General features: G+C 43.0%; 1 protein-coding gene across 8 annotated transcripts in view; it reads right to left on the bottom strand.

Moving 5' to 3' along the window:
- The window catches only part of Nrap (nebulin related anchoring protein), a 66355-nt gene that overhangs the window by 23214 nt on the left and 23619 nt on the right, over positions 1 to 19522 (bottom strand). For 7 of the 8 annotated variants that reach the window (XM_063244759.1, XM_063244757.1, XM_063244758.1 and 4 more), the window contains 13 exons: positions 18666 to 18764; positions 17668 to 17772; positions 15776 to 15883; positions 15431 to 15532; positions 14232 to 14429; positions 13571 to 13675; positions 10608 to 10706; positions 9020 to 9124; positions 7826 to 7933; positions 6101 to 6412; positions 4867 to 4971; positions 2097 to 2195; positions 480 to 584 (listed from right to left, as the gene is read on the bottom strand). In XM_063244759.1, the coding sequence (XP_063100829.1) occupies positions 480 to 584; positions 2097 to 2195; positions 4867 to 4971; positions 6101 to 6412; positions 7826 to 7933; positions 9020 to 9124; positions 10608 to 10706; positions 13571 to 13675; positions 14232 to 14429; positions 15431 to 15532; positions 15776 to 15883; positions 17668 to 17772; positions 18666 to 18764 (1650 nt within the window). The remainder of the gene's footprint in view (positions 1 to 479; positions 585 to 2096; positions 2196 to 4866; positions 4972 to 6100; positions 6413 to 7825; positions 7934 to 9019; positions 9125 to 10607; positions 10707 to 13570; positions 13676 to 14231; positions 14430 to 15430; positions 15533 to 15775; positions 15884 to 17667; positions 17773 to 18665; positions 18765 to 19522) is intronic. The other variant, XM_013158397.2, reaches the window with a different exon arrangement.

Here is a 19522-nt window from a genome sequence, read left to right on the forward strand (position 1 = left end):
TCTGAGCAGCAAATTGATTCAAAGGAGGAGGCATAAGACTATATTTACATAGCTCTTTACTGAAGATAAAGAAAAGCCAAATGTCTGTATCAAGAATAAAAATAGTGGCAAGGCCTACAGACAGATTATTGAAGGGAGGAGTCAAACCCCCAGGTCTTTCCTTGGCACAGTCGCTGGATATACTCAGCTCTACAGAGATCCCAAATTTCAGCTCCTCCAAAAGCCCTTGGCACTAAGGCAGATGCTTTTGTTCTGCTCATTCTTTCCAACAAACTTGACTCTTTTGTGAGTCCAGCTTTATCGTCGGCAGCTTTATCATTGCAAACAAAAGCATAGGTCCCCGGTTCAAAGTGATTGTGTGTTACAAGATGGTGAGACTCGAGCCCCGAACCAATGCGGGCTTCTCCGAGCATGGGGCACAGTGCACAAAAGCATCCTGACTTCCAGCCATGGACCTGTATCCTTCTGGTCAGCCTCACCTCGCTGATGTTCATGGCATTCAGCTTGGCCAGCAGGACCTCAGGCAGATCAGCCGTCTGCGTATAACGATGCTTTATGTTTTCTCCTTGTTCCTTGTACAATCTCTGTGGATAGAAAGAGATTCTGATGAAACCCAGAGCATCCCTCATGCAGCCAGCAGCCAAGTTACACTCCAGGAGACCAAGGAGCTGCAGCTGCCGTGTCCTCCGAGAGATATGACCGCCAGCATCCTGTCTCTACCCAGATCTCACAGCCAGCACGGTGACACGCATGTCATTCTCTCTCCAGTTCTGCTTCCTGGCTCAGAACATGACAGGTTGAAACTTTTCCCTCCACGAACACTCCACTCTTAGTACACTGCTGAGATGAGTGTCAAGTGAAAAAATAAAGTCTCATATGGAGGTGTAATTAGATTATTAACTCGAAGCTGTGAGGGGGCTCTAGAGGAGGCGAAATGGCTCTTCTGCAGGCAGGCTTTACCATACTTGCCCTAAATATCCCCTGCCCTAAATCTTCACCCGTTGAGTCTGATTTGGGCTTGTAATAGCCAAGCAGTTCGAAGTGACACAAGGAGTTGGCATTGGCCACCAGAAAAAGTTTCTAAACAAGGCTTTTCTATCTCAAATCTCATCAGCCTTATCGAAGTTTCTGCATATCACAGCAGTGCCCCCTAGAGTTGGCTAGGCTAAGGACAAAGCAGGGATTGTTTTTCTTCCAAGAAATTCTCCTTTGACCATCACGTTTCTCAGAATTCAATTCGATTTTAATTTATAAGACACTATAAATTCCTAAACTCAGAAGCTTGTGAATCATTCCATCTTTTATTGTGACAGGCACTTAGGTGTTTCAAGTATCTGTAGAATAAGGCACAGCCATATTGCTGGGAAGCAAAGGGGGGAATTTTGAAGCTCCTGACCCTAAGTTTTATAAATGCTGCTTATGGTAAATTGAATGTTTTTAAGATATATAAAAGGCAGACCTGCCTTACACAAAGATCCCTGGACTTCTCTCAGTAGAATCAGCCAAATCCATGTTTTAAATGAATTTTTATAGGACTTCATCATTCATTTAGTCTCTAGCAAACCTCACATGAGGGGAGCAAAGGGCCAAATCTTGGTTTCCTTTTACAAAAGAAATTTGGAAAATGGCTCAGGAGTCACACTAATGTTGATAAAGCTGACCCAAATTATTCTGAAAGTCTGGAAAATCAGAGAACAATTCCTGTCCTTGGGTCCCAAAGAGCCTGAAGCATAGTTTCAGTATCCTAATTAGTAAGAATTTCAGCTAACATTTCAGTTCTAATGACACCACTTTCACACAAAAGGAGAGGGGAAAAGCCTCATCACAGACAAATCGGCAGACATGCAAATGGAAAGGAAGAAGAGCGTCATGGGGCAACGGGGTGTGGAGCCCCACTTGGCATGCTGAAGTGCAGAAACGCCCCATTTGCATCCTAATGAGCAAGCACCCCTGCTAAGGGGGGCCCACAAAGGACAAGGCGCCCCTTCATCCTCAGGACAACAGAAGGAGCACGCCAGAGATCCCCTCTGCTTCAATCGCACAGCTGAAAGAAGAGCCCACTCTTGGAGTCATAATGTATATACATTATCACTTACGTCCACTGCTTGGGTATAACTAATTCTGGCCTGGACCATCTCCGGAGTGTCTTTAATACTGGTAAACTTCAAAGCATCTGGGTGCTGACGGTACTTCTTCTGTTGAGCAGGAAAAGATCAAAGCTGTGAATTTTGTGCTGCTCTTTCATGCCATTTGAAAGAGAAAATCATAGGTTGCTTGAGATTAGAGTGAATTTGTGAACATAATTATTATTCTGCTTCCTCTATCTTTATATCCTAGGTGCCTTCAGGTTAATATTTGTTTCAATTTAAGAATAACCTCATGTCAATTAACATTAAAGTATTTCTACCTGGTGGAAAGACAACATCTCAAAATTAGGTTATACCGGTAAAATACTGTAGGATACACACTTAGGAAAGGATTCTTTTTATAGGCTTCAAATACCATGTTACAGTTGTTTACATATCTTAGTTTGGCTTTTCTAAGCAAGAAAGAGCATTCATAGTTACAGTTACCCATTGAAGTTTTCTATTTTCCTTCCACAAAAGGACTTGGCAGACATTGTCACAGTCAAAAGCCCTGCATTTAACAATCAGAGAATGCAGACTAGCCAATCACTTCAGAGCCGGTTCAGTTGACATGTGTATTAATTCTTTAAAATACAACAATAATTTTTTTAAAGGGTCCTATTATTTGAGAGTAGTCATTATACCATTTGAAAAAACACTGAAACAAAAAACATTACAAAAAACTTAAGTGCTAGCAGAGACATGGGTATTCAATTTTGTAATGTTCTGAAAATCATGTTTAAAGTAATATTTTTTTAATCAAAGTACAATTCCAGGGATCTTAAATGGTTGTTTTTTATAGGACTGTGACATTTATGTTTTCCCAAATTAAATAGCTCTTTGATGAGCATCCATTCATTTATCTATTTAGATTTTTGTATACTGTGCTAGGAGGCCTTAGATTTAGCTCAGTCTGGCCTGCTACATCTTTTTGTAAATAGAATTTATTGGAACATAGCCTTACTTGTTTATTTACATATTGTCTGTGGCCATTTTGTGACTGATTGCAATAAAGATTATATAATTTGCAAGGCTGAAAGTATTTACTATTATTTACCTTTAGAAAAGCTTTGCTGATTCCTGCTTGTACACACTTGTGCATTTATGGCTCTCTCTGAAGGTTAAAATTAAGCCCAATTTGACACTAACTTGGATGTATACCACCCTACAATGAGATCACTGGGGAAGTTTGCAGAAAGATGTCTTGTCTAACTTACTGAAGTTAAAGGACTGGGTCGGATGCAAGGACATCAAATAAGATAAGAATTTTTTTTGAGAAAGTTTGAAAAATGAGGTGACAAATTAGAACCACTATGGGGTAAATGGTTTCCAAAAGATCTCTTGGCGGCCAGACTCAGACACCTACAGAAATTATGCACAAGTCTCAACCATGTACACAGCTATTTTTATTCTTCATTTCCTTTTATGAATAGTCCCCAATATCAAGTCTGGAAGTGTGAATCCTCAAACCCAAACAATTATCCCTCTAAGCATTTCTTGGTCATCCAAAGAGGGCCTTTCTTCGATTTGGTGAAAAATTTAGGGAAATGCTGTCTCCACTGAGGTCCAAGGATCTTCTGGGCCTTGAGTGCTGACTAAGATGCCTAAAACTGTCCTACCAGAGCGAAGCACCTTTCTAATCAAGTCTGGGATGTGTCGGGTAAATGGTACATTTGCTCAATAGGCACACTTGAAGAGCCAACAGAACAGTCTTTCTGTTTTGCCTATGAAGGGGAGAAAATCTTTTCACAACAAGGTCCTGGAAGCCTCAATGCCAAAGCTAAGGTTTTCACAGGCCCGCAGCCATTAATGGCCTCCTCCGCATCTAGTGAAGTCCAGGAAGACCAGACTACTTTGCAGCAGGTAAATGCCCACTTGCCCTCTGAGCCAGGGCCGCCCAGGACAGACACGAAGAGAGGCAGAACTGAGTACTTGGCCGGTGTTCACCCTCTGTGTGAGGACAGCTCCCTGGGACGCCTGCTTCAGTGCAGTTCTGCCCCCCAAAGGACATTTGCCAATGTCTGGGAACTTTTTAGATGAGGCAATTGGGCAGAGAGCTACTGGCATCTAGAGGCCAGGGATGCTGCTAAACATTCTCCAAGACCCAAGACAGCCCCAGACAACAAAGAATTAGCAAACAGTGCTAAGGCTGAAAACCCCCCAGTACGGTTCTTAAAATTTCTGCTCAATGGAACTGTCCTGAAATGGGAAGGAATGGCTCTTTTTGTAAGCAGCAACGCTTTGGGGTCCAGCCACAGAGACCAGAATGAGTTTTAAACCCAGTAGAAGTGAGACACCCACCCACAAAAAGGAACCAACCATGTCACCATGCTGGACATCACGTGAATATTCAAACACTGTTTACACTGTGGCAGAAAGAGTGTGCAAAGCCACAGAAGGGCTATCAGGGTGCAATAAATATACCTTTTCATCATCTCTCTTATGTTCCTTCATTAAAAAGGTAAGATGGTGGGTAGCAATTGAGTCCCATTTGATTGTCATTATTATTCATAATATCATTTGTCACCCACTTTGTTTTTGCCAGGGCTCTATGGGCCCCCACTGGTGTGTGTTTGGTATGTGGTTTCCCTCTAATTACCAGCCCTAGTCCGAGTTTTGAGGCCTTTCATGTGGCTTTGCCTTTTTCTCTGCCTTTTGAGTGGAAATTATTTTAATTTTATACAGAAACGCTGCACGCCTAATGCAGCCAGGCCTGTTACACGCTGTCAGGAAACCTCACCTCACTAATGAGTTCTCCTGCCTTCTTCGCCTGCTCCACATTTAATGACCCGGTGGCGACCCAGCCTGTGCCTTTCATCCACTTCACATCTGCCCTGTATTGGTTCTGACAAAAGAGAAAGAAAGAAAGAAAAAAAAACCGCCGGCCATTGTTGGTGCACAGACATTTAAAGGGCTATTAACAGCTCCCAATGTACCCGTGATGCCAGCTGAGTCAAATTAGATGCCACTTTTGTCTTATGTGTTTCTGCACAGTCACAGGTAGGGCTCCAAAATGTGAATTAATTTCCCCTTTAATTGGAGCCCTCCCCATGGCAGGTGGTTCTAGACGCCACCCAGCTCTACTGTGGAGACGGCAGGAGGGGCCAGGTCAACCCTGGTCCTCATTATGAAACCCCTGTCTGCCTTGGAAAGACACCCATCCTCATTGTCTGAGTTACCAGTTTTCTTGTTTAAAGTTACATGCAGGGGAGAAAAAAATTAGGATTCATAACAGTGCCCAGGTGGAAGTCAACAGAGGGAATTTCACGAGACAACAGAGGCTTCCCTCAGTGGGAGGAGGAGATTTCTTATCTCTTTACTTAACACTGAATGAGTAGTTTTAATGGAAAGCTATTTAAATGGGCACCTCTCTCAAATGAGCACATTATCATCAGTCTATCATGACAGAGCTATGCCAGAAGAGATGCCTATATGTACACACATGCACACACACATACAGGTACGTACACACTTGTGGTTAGCTGTCTGGCTGCAGGTGCCCCACCTTTCCCCTTCACCCACAGTCTTGTACAAGAGCCCACTGAGAACAGCAAGGAAACAGAAACCAGGGATGGAGGAATGAAAGAAAGTTTTTGAGGATGAGCAAGTCCATGTTCCAAAACCTGGGCAGTTATCAGTGGTGCTCTCTCACGGCTGATTACAGCCAGGGGGATGTCACAGACGTAGCCCCCTAGCAATAAAATTAACCAAGAAAACATACTACAGATAAGAATGCCAAGAAGGAAAAAATGGCTCTATGAGATTTTGTTTGTTAGTACAGAATTTAAAATGGGCATAGTTTGAACAAAAGTGAGACCACTCAGAAGCTAGAGCTGCCATCAGGGATCAAGACACAGGTACCTATTAACATAAACCATCGAGTCAAAGTATTTGGCAAAAGACTTGCATCAGCTCTACCACACACACACTCGCACACATGTGCTCACGTGTGAGCATGCACACACTTAGCTTACATCACTCTGTAAACCGTATGCCTTCTTGGCCCACTCCAGCTTCATGTCAGTGGGCAAAGCTGTGAACTGATGGGGCACTGTCCTGTAGCCTATGTCCGTGGCTAAGTGCTGAGCCTTTTGGGCATGTGCAAGGTGGATCATGTCCAGGGAGATGTGGCACTGGGACTTGGTGTCCTCAAAGCTCCTCTTGTATTCTAGTTCGCTCTGCAGCTTGGACATTTGCAGTGAGTGGCTCATTTGCGAATCCCCCTGCACATTCTTGGCCCCAATGAGTTTTCCTCTGGACCTCTCATAATCTTCCTTGTATTTCACCTAAATAACAGGAACAGAGCATCAGTGCATGAGAATCCCCTGAAGGAGCTGCTACGCTTCAAACTATAGTCTGCAGAGTTATGAAGTCATCTGACAGAATCCTATCAGAATTAATTTGGGCCACTAATATATTTCCTTTCATCAACCAGCAAAACAAAATGATTGCTCGTTAATTCTCTTTTCACCTTGGCTGCACCATCTGAGTGGTCAGCTTTAGTAACAACCTTCTACCAATTTTCTAGTGAGATTCTATCTCTTTTCTATTTGAGGTCACTCTTTCCCAGGTTCCTTTTAAGTAGCCTGTTATTTGCATGAAAGCCATCTTAATATCTTTTTAGGTACTAATGAGAACATTACAAATAAAAACTAGTCATGACATGAAAGAGACACAGGATATCCACGATACAATTGTTGTCTAAGGAGCTCATAGGATGGAGTATGGGGAATAAGAGGAGCAGGGTGCCTGTGGGGAGGACAAAACAAACAAACAAACAAACAAAGTGAAACACTAGGCCATGCAAGAGTGAATGTGAAAACCATGACACGCTGCCACTATAGGCATTATTTCCAACATTATCCTTATCTTGGTCCTTAGGAGACTTGGGCTCTACTGTCATCTCTGTCAGCAGCAATATCAGTATCTGCCACTGCACTATCTGTGAGCTAGACAGGAACAAACCTGGGCCACTGCATCCACAGAGTAGTTTGTAAAGTGGCACCAGCTAATGACACCAAAAGGGGCCCATGTTGGAATAAAACTCTGCCACACCATTAAGCTAATATTAGTCTTATTATTTTTTTGTTTTTGTGTTGCTTTTTGTTTTTTGTTTTTTTTTTTAAGCAAGATTTTGTCAATGTAGGAATCAAAGTAGGTAATTTACATGATGACCCAAATTCCTCATCTCCCATCTGACTCCTGACAGACTGCCCTGGATGCTAAAACACTTCCTGTGTGTCAATTTAACTCTTTTCCTCCTAACCATTTTGCAATGATCAGCTTACTAGCAGGCTAAGACACTGAAATGTTAAATAAATAGCGCCAGTAGCTGACACAGGCAGGATTTTATCCCGTGTCCGACACCAGAGCCATGCTCTTAACTGTGAACAGGCCCTCACATCTTTAGAAAGTCAACACGTACCTCTGGACATTAGTTTATCAGAAAAACAAGAACTTGGATTATTGTTCTTGCTACTAAAAACAGTTCCTGCTTACTGAGAATCAGTGTGTGGCAAGTAACTTGCTAGGCACTGGCATGACCATCTCGTTGCAAGGTGAATGTTGTTGTCCTTATTTTGCAGATAAAAACCTCAAGGTTCAGGAAGATAAAGCTCCTGCCCAGATGCTTAGAGCCTCTCCTGGTCATAAAGCAGCAGGGTCCTGTGGTCTCTCTAACAAGTCGGCGACTGACTCACCTCACTGGCCAGGTCCCTCTTGGCTTTGGCTGCCAAGAAAGTCAAGGAGTCAAGACGCAGCTCAAACCCTTTCACTTTCTGGTTTTCCCAGCTGCTCTTGTACAGTTTCTAGGAGGATTTAGAAGGGAAGAGATTACCTCATGTGAGAGAGATTCTCTAGACCCCATCGTGGCCTTTCTAAGAGGGAAACCATGATTTTATTCCTCCCTAGAAACTGAGAACCCCAGATTCATGTAGCCTAAATATCACTGGTTTTAAGGTCCCTTGATATATAAGGCTTCCCTCAGAAATTAAATTCAGGAGTTCAGGAAGCCTTAAAAAATACTAGGCATCTTCAAGGAAGCCTCAAAGACTTGCTACAGGGAGAGCAGCTTTGCTCCTCCCGGCTTCTGGGCATCTGGGTGGTCTGTTTGTGTCTGTTTGGGGTCCCCAGAGGCACAGCTGCACTCCTCATTCCTGCACCGACCCCACAGCCTCCAGTCCACCCAACCTTTCCCTTGAGCCTCTTATTTCCATCCCTGCTCCTACCTCCAGGCTTCAAGGGCTATCTGTGGGAAGGTACACTTCCCTGTCTCTGTCTGGTTCTCCCTCCATTTCTCTTCCCTATCCTCCCAGGTCAGGATTCCAGAGACCTGGTGGCTGAGCAGGAAGAGTCAAATGCAGCCCCTCCTTGCACATGGAGGGGAAGATGGAACAACGGGTGCTTTCCACTGAACAACTATCGTGGACATTCTCCTTTGGTGCTTCTGCGTGTCCATCTGACTCAGGCCTCCGACAGCCCAGCCAGGAAGGGATGGGGTTAGCCTCATTTTGCTAACAGGAAAATGGAGAGTCAAGCATTTGCCCAAGGGCACAAACCTGGTAAGAGGTAGCACCAAGGATAAAACCCACGCAACTTGGAGCCAACTTGGAGTTCTTACTCTCGTCTGCCATCACTCATACCTGAACCCTGGAATAACTACCCTATCTGATTCCATCATCTATTCAGCATCTCAGTCCTCCACCAGCTCATTGCTAGGCACATTGTTCCCTCCTCCTTAAAGCACCGATAAGGAGCCAGCGGGATGAGCTGGTTTTGGAATGATCACACGTAGTAGCCTCTGCTGACACTCAGTGTGCCTTGTGGGTTTGTTAACAAGTGGCTACAGACACAAGGGAACAGAGCCCACAGCTGCCCGTTCCCCTTTATGGTACCTCACTGAGCTGAGCAGCATTGGCTCGGGCCTGCAGGAAGAGAGGCTCGTCTTTGCTGATGCTGTACTGGTGGAGAGAATGCTTGTGTCCTGCCTTGTAGGCCACCTGTTGGGAGAGGTCACCAGGTGAGGAGCAGAGGAAGGGCTGGGAATGGGAGGGCCATTGTAAGTAGCAACAGGGGTGAAACTGGGGGACATTAAGCCAAATAAGCCAGACACAGGAAGATAAATTCTATGTGATCTTAGTCCTTTGTAGAATCCAGAAAAGTTGATCACATAGAAGTAGAAAGCAGAATAGAGGTCACTAGAGGCTGAATGGTGGGGAGGAGGAAAAACAGAAAGGGGGTGGGAAGTAGGGTACAAAATAGAGCTGCGGACAAGGTATTCCAGTGCTGTGTAGCACAATAGGGCCTCTATAGTTTGAAACAATCTATTGAACATTTCAAAATAACTAGAGAAAAAGAGCTTGAGATTCTCAACACATAGAAACAATAATATTTGAAAAGGTGGAAAGGCCAGGCACCCTGATTTGATCTTTACATGATGTATACATGGGTCAAAGTGTAACATTATACCACCCAAATAACTATAATTAAAAACAGTTGTATACACACGCGCGCACACACAGACACTAGGTGACAGAATACAGCAAAACTTAGTTAAGGTCAGGAGCCAGCCTGAAAACCCCTCCAAGGTATCTGTTTCACATCTTCTCCTTGAGATGCTCTTGCCTTCCCCAAGCTTTTGCCGTCTACACTGTCCATGGTCATGGGGTAAAAACTACTACACCAAAGGGTTTCCAAGTGGGATAGATAAGAAGCACACTCGGCCTCCTGCATCTCTACAGTCAACCTAGTACTCTGGGAGGTGCGGACACCAGGGAGAAAGCAGTGACCAAAATGATAGCAAAAAACTCCTGACCTATAACAAACTTAGCATGCTTTCTTTCTCTTTTCTGGTCTCTGAATCAGGCTTCCAAACTGCAGCTTTCTGTTGTCTCTGAGTTATACTAAAAGCATCTGGAAGGTATAGCTAGACATTTAGGAGAGGAAGCTAGGGAGGGTCAGGTGAGCTTATAGGAACAAGGGCACCTGCGTGTGTGTGTGTGTGTGTGTGTGTGTGTGTGTGTGTGTGTGTTGAGCACTAACTAATCTGTAAATAATGCACATGGCACCTCATTGCTCTGCCTCCCATATTTTGAGCTCAGATAAGCAGGACCTGTGTACAGCCCCCAAGGAAATGTCATCTTTCTCCAAGATAATTACGCACTGGCTCCAAAATTACAGAGTCTTGGATGAGAAGAAAGCAAAAGAAGAAAATAGGAATTAAGAAATACTGAAAACAAAAGGAATAAGGTCACCTCTGAATCTACCTCTAGTAAGACAGTGAGAGGTGGATGGCTAAGGAAGGAACACCTGGTGTCCAGTTTCCAGAAACAACCAGGAAGCTGACAGAAAGCTAGGTTCAGCCTGTTTAAAGGAAAGGCTCTTTGGTTACTGGATCACCCAGGCAGCACCTGCTGTTGTCCTCGGAGGTGCCCAGGCTCATGACACAGCAGCTTGGTGGAGAGAGGGCAGCCCAGGACTCACCTCGCTCTGCAGCTCCTGACTCTTTTTGGCGTGTTCCATCTGGGAGCTGTCAGCTACGCTGGTGAATTTCTGCTCGTCTGCTCTCTGCCGATAGCCTTTCTGTCCCCAAAGGAAAAAAAAAGCCCGCATATCGTTAGGACTGAGCTACCTCCTACCACCATGCAAATGTCAACATACACATGCACATTTTCTGTGGCCCAAGTATTTCCTTGGAGGGGGATAAAGGTTCTAGATGTTCCTGCAACTTGACGAAGAGCCACTCAGCCCCAAATCAACCTGCCTTGTGAGCTTGTTGTTGTTGCTGTGACTGAGCATGGACATCACTTTTTCTTTTTAGTGTATCCCACGTTTCACTGTGTACAATATGGTATTTTCATTTTATAAATCTAGATCCATCATAGGAAACTTAGGTGGAGAAACCTTGGGCTTTACAACAGACACTGAGGCTCAAATCTCTATTCCAGTTTCGTGGTACTGAATGCATCCCTTAAGCTCAAGGTCCTGAACTTCCTCTTTTCAACTGTACAATAGAGACAACAGAAGCTGTTTTGCTCTGGGATGAACAGAGACCTCAATGCCATGCTTTCTATGCAAGCCAGGTCCTTGCCATACATGCTTAGTTCTTTTTTTACACTTTTTTTTTTTTTCTTTTTTCTTTTTATCGGTACCGGGGATCGAACTCACGACCGCCTGCTTGCAAGGCAGGTGCTTATGCCACTGAGCTAAATCCCCAGCCCCCATGCTTAGTTCTTTGCCATCACTGTGGTCTATGATAGTACCAAGACTTCATCCAGGAAGCATCTGCTCTAAGGAAGGAGGACCAAGAGCTGCAAATTGAAGGCCAGAGGTCAGGTAAGATTCACCTTCACAGCTTCTCACTTTCCAGGTCACTGAAGCCTTGATCTCACATTATGTCCCTGACTCAGAAACACAAATTAGTTGGCAAGTATTCAAATGCGCTAATTCTGTCCCTCCATGGAGACTTCTCTTTCCTGAAGATTAGTTTCTCTAGTTTTCCTGTTGTGGTTCCCAGAGTGGCAGCAGGTGGCTGCTGAGGACAGCCTACTGAAGCAGTAGCATCATGTACTAGAGGATCAGAGATGACCTCACAGCCTGGTGCCACCAAAACTCCCAGCCCCATCAACAAGAGTGTTAAAAACACCACAAAGCCTAGTTAGTGACTGGAACATTGGAAACTTCAAATTTCCTCACTTTGGAGGAAAAAAGTTCTAAATAGAATACTCTATAAAATGACTTCTAACTTCCTTCCTGGTCCCATTGTGTTGAGTAGGAAAACTCTGGCCCCATTACTGAGGAAGGAAATCACACCGCTCTTCCACTCTTGGAAATTCCCAGTCATCCAAGACTTTGCATTGGTCAAATTATAAGTACATATGGAGGAACCAAGAATCCATTTTGTCACATTTAAAAAAAAGTGAAAGAGATCAACTCCTCCAGGCCCTCAACGGCCTTAAAAATTAGTAAGCAACACAAAAAATGAGGCAGAAATTGACATTCCTGAGGCTGGAAGACAGCTACTCTGCTGCTTCCAGTCCAGGGCCCTCCCATCTCTCAAGGCACCACCTGGATTTCAGCAAATCTTGAAGAAGACAGGTAATAAGAATCCCAAAGAATTTTTCTCTTTTATCAACTCTCTGTATTTATATACTGTATTCTAATTCTAAATGCATGCCTGTCTGAGAAAAAGTTGTGTATAGGTAAAGAGAAGAACAAATTACTAAACACATTTTGAGGACACAATATTTCCTAGTGGACAAAAGTTAGGACACTTGACCCCATATGCTGAGTACAGACCCCTGCTCTACAACTTACTTGAAGTGTGACTTGAGGAACATGAATATTACTTTCCTCATATGTAAATGGGAATATGACTAGGATAATCATATACCTACCAACATAGGACCATTATGACCTATAAATAGAAATGTGTAATGACACACTCCAAATAATCCACCAACTACACAAGTGGTTACATAATCACTACCAGTCCATAAGTGGTGGCTACTTTATCACTACCATTATAATTTATAAGAGATAACACCAACTCAGTCTTCCTGGCCCTGAAACAAGAATCCTTTTTGAAGATCCCAAATAAAGTTCATAAAATAGTCACATTTTCAAATAAAATGTCCTTCAAAAGTCCTCCTCTTTCTGCTGCCAAAGGCAGCCTTCCATAGTGCAAAGAGCTGAGAAGATGGGGCCACAGGAGACCTTGGGAGCATCTTGTTCAACTTTCTCATCTTGTGTGTGGGGGAAAAGGGACAGGAAGGTTAGGTGATTTATCCGAAGTCTGCTGTGAGTTTAATGCACAGCAGAACACTCACTTCAAATATTGCCCTCTCTGTTTTAGAAGGAAGAGCACCTTAACACAAGGAAAACACTATGGGCTGAGCATCCTTTATCCAGAATGCTTGAGACCAAAGTGCTTTGGATTTCAGATTTTTTTTTTCAGATTTTTTAATATTTCCATATACAAAATGAGATATAATGGGATGAGACTCAAGTCCAAATACATAATTCATTTCTTTAAGATCTGCCCTATCCATATAACCTTTAGGTAGCTTTTATATAACGTTTTTAACTTGTGCATGAAACAAAATTTCATGGTATGGAATTGTCTATTTGTGGCACCAGATTGGTGCTCAAAAAGTTTGAATTTGGGGGCATTTGGGATTTTAGATTTTTAGACAAAGGATAACCAACCTATATATCTTTATATCAGGGTATTCTTTGGATGCACATGCTCCCTAAATTGCTAGACTTCTTAAAAATGCCTCTGCAGTTATATTCAGACTGTGACAGGTACAAACCAATAAAGAGAGTACTACCCTTTGAATTACTTCCAAAATACAAAACAGGGGCCAGGGTGCAGAGGAAAAGGTCACTCTCTGTGACTGGAGGCCTGAGAACTCCTGGAAGCCAGGAGCTTAAGCTCAAGTTACCTCGCTGACCAGCTGTCCAGCCTTCTTGGCCTGTTCCAAATTGAGACTCCCCTCTGTTAGCCACCCAACTCCCTTCATCCATGCCAGGTCAGCCTTGTACTGCAGCTGCAAGAGAAAGCCACCAAGAGCTCTTCAGATACACAGGTGTATACAGGACAAAGTGAGCAGAGTTAGGAAAACCTCAGTCATGCATTTGTCTTCCCAGAACTTCTCTCTCCTCCTTTACAGCCAGGCAGATCTCTACGTGTGAGGTAAGGCTAGTGGGCCCACCTGATAATAAGAACAGCATGATCTACCTTAGTGCTGACATACCAAAGCCTTACCAAGAAAAGCACTTCTATTTTTTAACAAAGGACCTTCTTTGCCAATCTACCAAAATTACATGATTTACTTATCCTTTACATTTGCTTCTCCTTTGCTCATCACTATTACCATCTTGGCTTCCACCACGACTCTGAGCTCTAATTCTCCATCCTCGAGTCTCCACTGCCTGGACTCTACCTCCTCCCCACCTCTCTTCCTTGGGCCTTGTATATTTCCAGCAGCAATTCTTAGTCCTCTGATTTATGTAATAGACTCATGCTCAGGTTCAAAATCACTCTGAGACTGTACCTTCTAATTGCAAGACACATGGGAAGAGCCAGTACTGAGTGAGGCTCACCTCGCTCTGGAGTCCGTAGACTTTTTTGGCCCATTGAGTCCTCAAATCTTCAGGCAGTGTGGTATATTCATGCAATTTCTTCCTATAGTCCAGGTCACTGGCGAGAGCTTGGGCCTTTTTAGCATGCCTAATATTTACCATGTCCATAGGCAGGTGGAAGTGGGTCTTACTCTCTTCAAAACCTTTCTTGTATTCAACCTTGCATGGATCAAAAAAACGAGGCTGATTAGTTAGAGCCTGCTCTAGCTAGAGTGATGTAAAAATACAGGAAAGATATCTAGGCTTTTGGGAGAGAGAGACATTCCGGGCAAAGTCATCATCTGTGATCAACAAGATTTAACCCAGCCCCTCCTATAAGGCAGGATGGCTGGGGAGCTATGGGTTCGTGTACTTCATCTCTGGAGGTCTGTCACTCACCCTTCTGAACTCTTTTTACCTGGATGCTCCAGAAGGAGACTCCTTTCCTATGTTTTCTGTAGATGCTTTAAAAGGCTCAATAATAAAGTTAGGGCTGCAGAGCAGGCAAGCCTGTGTTCAAACATGACCTTCTTTTTACCAGCTGGGCAACCTCCAGAAGTTATATCATTTCTCTTAGGGCTCATTTTCTCCAAAGGGACTGGACTGGTTATTATGAGAATGGGTTATCATAAAGTAAGTCACCTCTTATGTTCTATCTCTTGCCCTTCTGTTTTATCCTACCATATTACAATGCAACACAGTGGCCTCACCAGGTGCAGTTGCCCAAACTTGGACTCTCCAGTTCCCAGAAATACATACCAAAATAAACTTTTTTCTTTATAAATCGCCAGCCTCAGGCTTCTTGTTGTGGTAACAGAAAGTGGATTGGGGCAATCTCTCAGGAAAGCTAAGCTCGTTAACTTATTAAGAGTTATTCAGTCTTATAGCCCAAGTATCTTGTGCAGAATTTTGTCCATAATAATGGCTTGTGAACATCTACAGCATAAATAAATACAACCAAACACATTTGAACCTTGATCAAAAGATGCTGCCATCTTATAGCCAGGCTCCCCATCTGCTTTAAAGAAACCAATAACATCTTACACCAGCCAAGAAAGAGAAAAGAATTGAAGGTAGAAAATAAAAGGTTAGTAGTTCCAGGTGAAGTAGGCCCAGAGAAAACTGAATATCATATAACTGTAAGTAAGAGGCTGCAGCTGGAAGGTAGAAAAAGTGTTTACCTCACTGCTCATTTTGGCCACCTGCAGGGAATGCAAAAGCCTGGAGTCAGTCGTTCCTATGGCTTTGCCTTTTGTTTTTTCGTATTCTTCTTTGTATTTAATCTTGAGAGAAAGAAGAAAGTCTACTGTGAGTGAAGGAGCAACTTTGCCATCTGTGGGGTTTTGGCTTAACAAGTCCAAATAAAACAATTCTGAAAAAACACCTCCCAGTCTTCTGTGAACCCAGAAAATGATCAAAGTATTGTGATGTTTACAATGTTAACAGTTTTTTTTTTTCAGCAGGACCACTGACATTTTATTGGAGCCATTCTTGATGCATTTCTGAGTTAATGAGGGGAAACCTACATTGCTGGCAAGCTCCCCAGAGGCCTTGGCGGCCAGCAGAGACATGGCGTCCAGCTTCATCTCAAATCCTCTCCCTTTTGTCTTCTCCCAACCTTCTTTGTACTTAACCTTCAAAACAAAAGCACACGTGAGCAATATTCCTGCCAAGAGCTGAAGTGAAACTTTTCCTTAAAGCAAAGTTGATTTCATTGACTCTGTGCCCCCAGTGTCTTGGTTGTTACTCTCAACCTGGTAGTAATAATTATGAACACTGTCCATTGGTCCTGAGCCACTGGACCATATGGGGCCACGGTACTGGGTCAGGACACAGAGAGGACTCATGCGCTCCTGCTGGCTCTGTTACTTCCCAATCATGTGATGTTGGATAATTAAGTACCTCTTTGAGCTTTAGTTTACAATTTACAAAAATAATATATTATGGTGCTCAGAGTTGCTGCAAGAGTAAACTGCATTTGGTCTATGAAAGCAAATTCTAAATCAGTAAGTAAGGTATTGATATGGTCAACACCTTACTGTTCGCTAGCCCTTCCCTAATGCTTTCAACTCAGTCACTGCAAATCTTCACATCAGGCCTGTAAAACTTGGAGAAATTAAAGAGCTCACCTAAGATCAGGCTGGTTTAAAAAAAGAAAAGTGTTTGAGTCAACACGTGAACCCAGGCTTACCTGATACCAAAATCCTGGTCACCAACTGTGGCTCTGCAATATCTCCTGGGGCTTATAGTAGCTCCATAACAACTCATCTCACCTATCCTAGTGTAGAGCTGGCTTTCAAAAAATATTAGATCTTTTTTATTCTTCTGCTGTCCCACAAATCCTATCCAGTATGAGAAGCCTAATCACAGATCACCAGTGACACCAAGAGACTCAGATGATTAAGATTGCTCTTCTTAAAACTTAGACTTCTGGTGGGCTGCCACCAGACTGGAACAGACAGATCCCAACCCCTACTGGCATACAGGCTGGCAAATGAGAAATACCAGCTCCTCTCCGCCGTAAGTGACTGGCTTATCAGGGGAAACACAGGCTGTCATGATAGCTATGGAAATGCAATTGGATGCCTGTGGTGCTTTGGTGTTCCACTAACTTTTCAGGTCTAGGGCCAGTGGTCTGATCATAGGTTCAGAGGACAGCAGTATACAGTATGGCATCTGGGGGGATCTCCTTCTGAGGGTGATGATCATTGTTGATGCCCTATGGTCTTGGTTTGAAGTCCTATATTATTTCCATTGTTTTGTTGGGATGGGTTTTATTCTCTTTTGTTTTGTTTGATTATGTTAAATTTCATGGCCAGAACAGCTGTTTCAAAGACAGCAAGATATTTTATGGTAGCCATGTTGTATTTACTATTGGCTTGTTTTGAAGTCCTTTATTACATTCATTGCTTTGTTTTTATTGTTTCTATTCTATTCTGTTCTGTTTGATTTTTACTATATCTGAAATTATCTGCAGCTATTTTGAAGACATCAAAAGGCATGTTGATTTGTTAATGTTTTGAAGTCCTGTATCTTTTACACTGGTTTGTTTTGGTTGGTTTTATTGTTTTATCCTCTCTAAAATAAATAAAATTTAAAAAGACTTAAATTGCCTCCACACAGTCTCCAGTTAGAAGTCACCAGGACAATGACAATACTGATGGTGGTGATGGGTGTGTGTGTGTTCACATACATGGTACATATGTTCACATAATGAGAAACAAATTACTATGACTGATTCATCCTTAGCAAATTACAGTGTGCCACAAGATGGTAAAACTCAAAATGATTACACAAGTGTATCTTTGATGAAACTTTCTCAGGAAAAGCACATTCCCTACCTATTGGAACATCCTGGTATCTCACTTCTGCAGCTACACACAAGCCCCACTACAACCTTCTCCCATGATGTGCTCACCTCACTAAAGAGCTCAGCGTTGGTCTTGGCCTTCACCATCTGAGGTACATCCTGTGGCAGTGTGTAATTCAGCTTATTTTTCTCATAATCAGCACGGTAATTCACCTGTTGGATTAAAAATACATCTGCTACGTTTTTATAAGGATTGGACAACTTGGGGGAAGACATCCTCTTTCCCCCTGAGACCTATCATTGGGAAGGAATTTCAAGAAAAGGCATTTTACAAGGAAGCCTGTAATTTGGGGTATGTTTTTAGATTACTATACTAAAGATGCCAAACAAAAAATAAAACAACTCAAAGCTGCCTTCAAATTCACAACTTTGCAAAAGTTCCCTGTGACTATTTCACCCATGCCTGTCACAAGTTTATTCTTGAACCTAGAGAAGTGCAGAATATCTCACTATATGCAAGACAGTCAATGAAAAGTGATTAAACACACTGGGAAAAAGCTATCTTAAATCACATACACAAAAGAGCTAACCAGTCATGTGGTTCCTGCTGGAAGACACAGCAGCATTTGAGGAATAATCTTGCCCAGAAATTAGCCCTGAATCCTGGGCACAGATAATATCAGTCTAGTTTATTTTTTTTATTTTTTGGTGTGATATATTAAATTATGTAAACATGCTTAACTTTCTATGATCTTTTAGAGATTAATACCAAATTATTTACAGATTAGGTTATATAATGCCTGGACTTTTCTTCATAAGAATAGGGAATGGGGAAGAGGAAGGCATACAACTGAAGCAAGGCGGGCCAGGAGCTGGAAATCGTTGAAGCTGGCTGATAGGAATATGGATATTCATTAGGTTATTCTCTCTACTTTTGAGCATATTTGAATTTTTACATGATGAAACATTTTAAATAAAGGGGATCATCTTGCACTGTAATAAACATGCCACCATTAATAAAGTACACTCTTTGGGGTAGATGTCCAGAGGCCTCCCAAGCACCACAAGACCCCCACATTGGGTTGGGCAGACACAAGTCAGCTTACGTGGCTCAGCTGCTGGGCATTGATTTTAGCCTGAACCATCTGTGGAGTGCTGGCCACGCTGCTGTACTTCAGCTTGTCAATGCTTTGCCGGTAGTTGACCTGAATAAAAACAGGCACAGCGAGATGTACCCTGCTCTTACCTCTATGGTTGGCTTGGTGCCCTTCCCCCACCCAACTAAGTCTCAAATGACTAGAAAAAGAACCAAAGGTTCCAGCTGAATAACAATAGGCACTCCAAGCCAACAGGCCGAAAAACTGGGAGGAACCCGAACAGACAACTCACAAAAAGATCAACTATCTGGCTGGAGAGCGTAGGAAAAGGTGCTTATCCTCAGTAATATTCAGAGAAATACATATTCAAATCACAACAAGATATCTTTCCACCTCCACCTCAAGAGAAAAAATTTAAACAGCAGACAATATCAAGTGTTGACAAAGATGCAGAGCTGTGGAAACTCCTCTAATGCTGCTGGCAGAAGGCAGAATGGTACAACCCAGCAATGGCCTCTTGGCACCTACCCTATGTCCCAATAATTCTTTTCCCAGGCTAAGTCCCAATAAAAATGTGCATAAGGCCACTTTATCAAAATTCAAGGTGTATATCCTTACTTAGTATACTTTTCTGTGTATGTCTCATACTTCACACACACACACACACAAGATATGTTTTTAAAGAGAAACTCCTTCCAGGCCATGTAGGTGTCTTGTTATAGGGGCAAAGGACCTCAAATGGACCTTTGCAGGCACAGTCCCAACATGTGTGCAGCCTGTACACCAGCCCCTGTGTGACACTAGCTTCTACCTTGCATGAGTTCCCAAGCATCACCTAGACACTTGCATAGGTGACGTGAATTCTG

The sequence above is a fragment of the Cavia porcellus genome, unplaced genomic scaffold (genome assembly GCF_034190915.1).
Source record: "Cavia porcellus strain 051 isolate PalLab524CR breed Dunkin Hartley unplaced genomic scaffold, mCavPor4.1 scaffold_2, whole genome shotgun sequence".
In the NCBI taxonomy this organism is placed as follows: domain Eukaryota; kingdom Metazoa; phylum Chordata; class Mammalia; order Rodentia; family Caviidae; genus Cavia; species Cavia porcellus.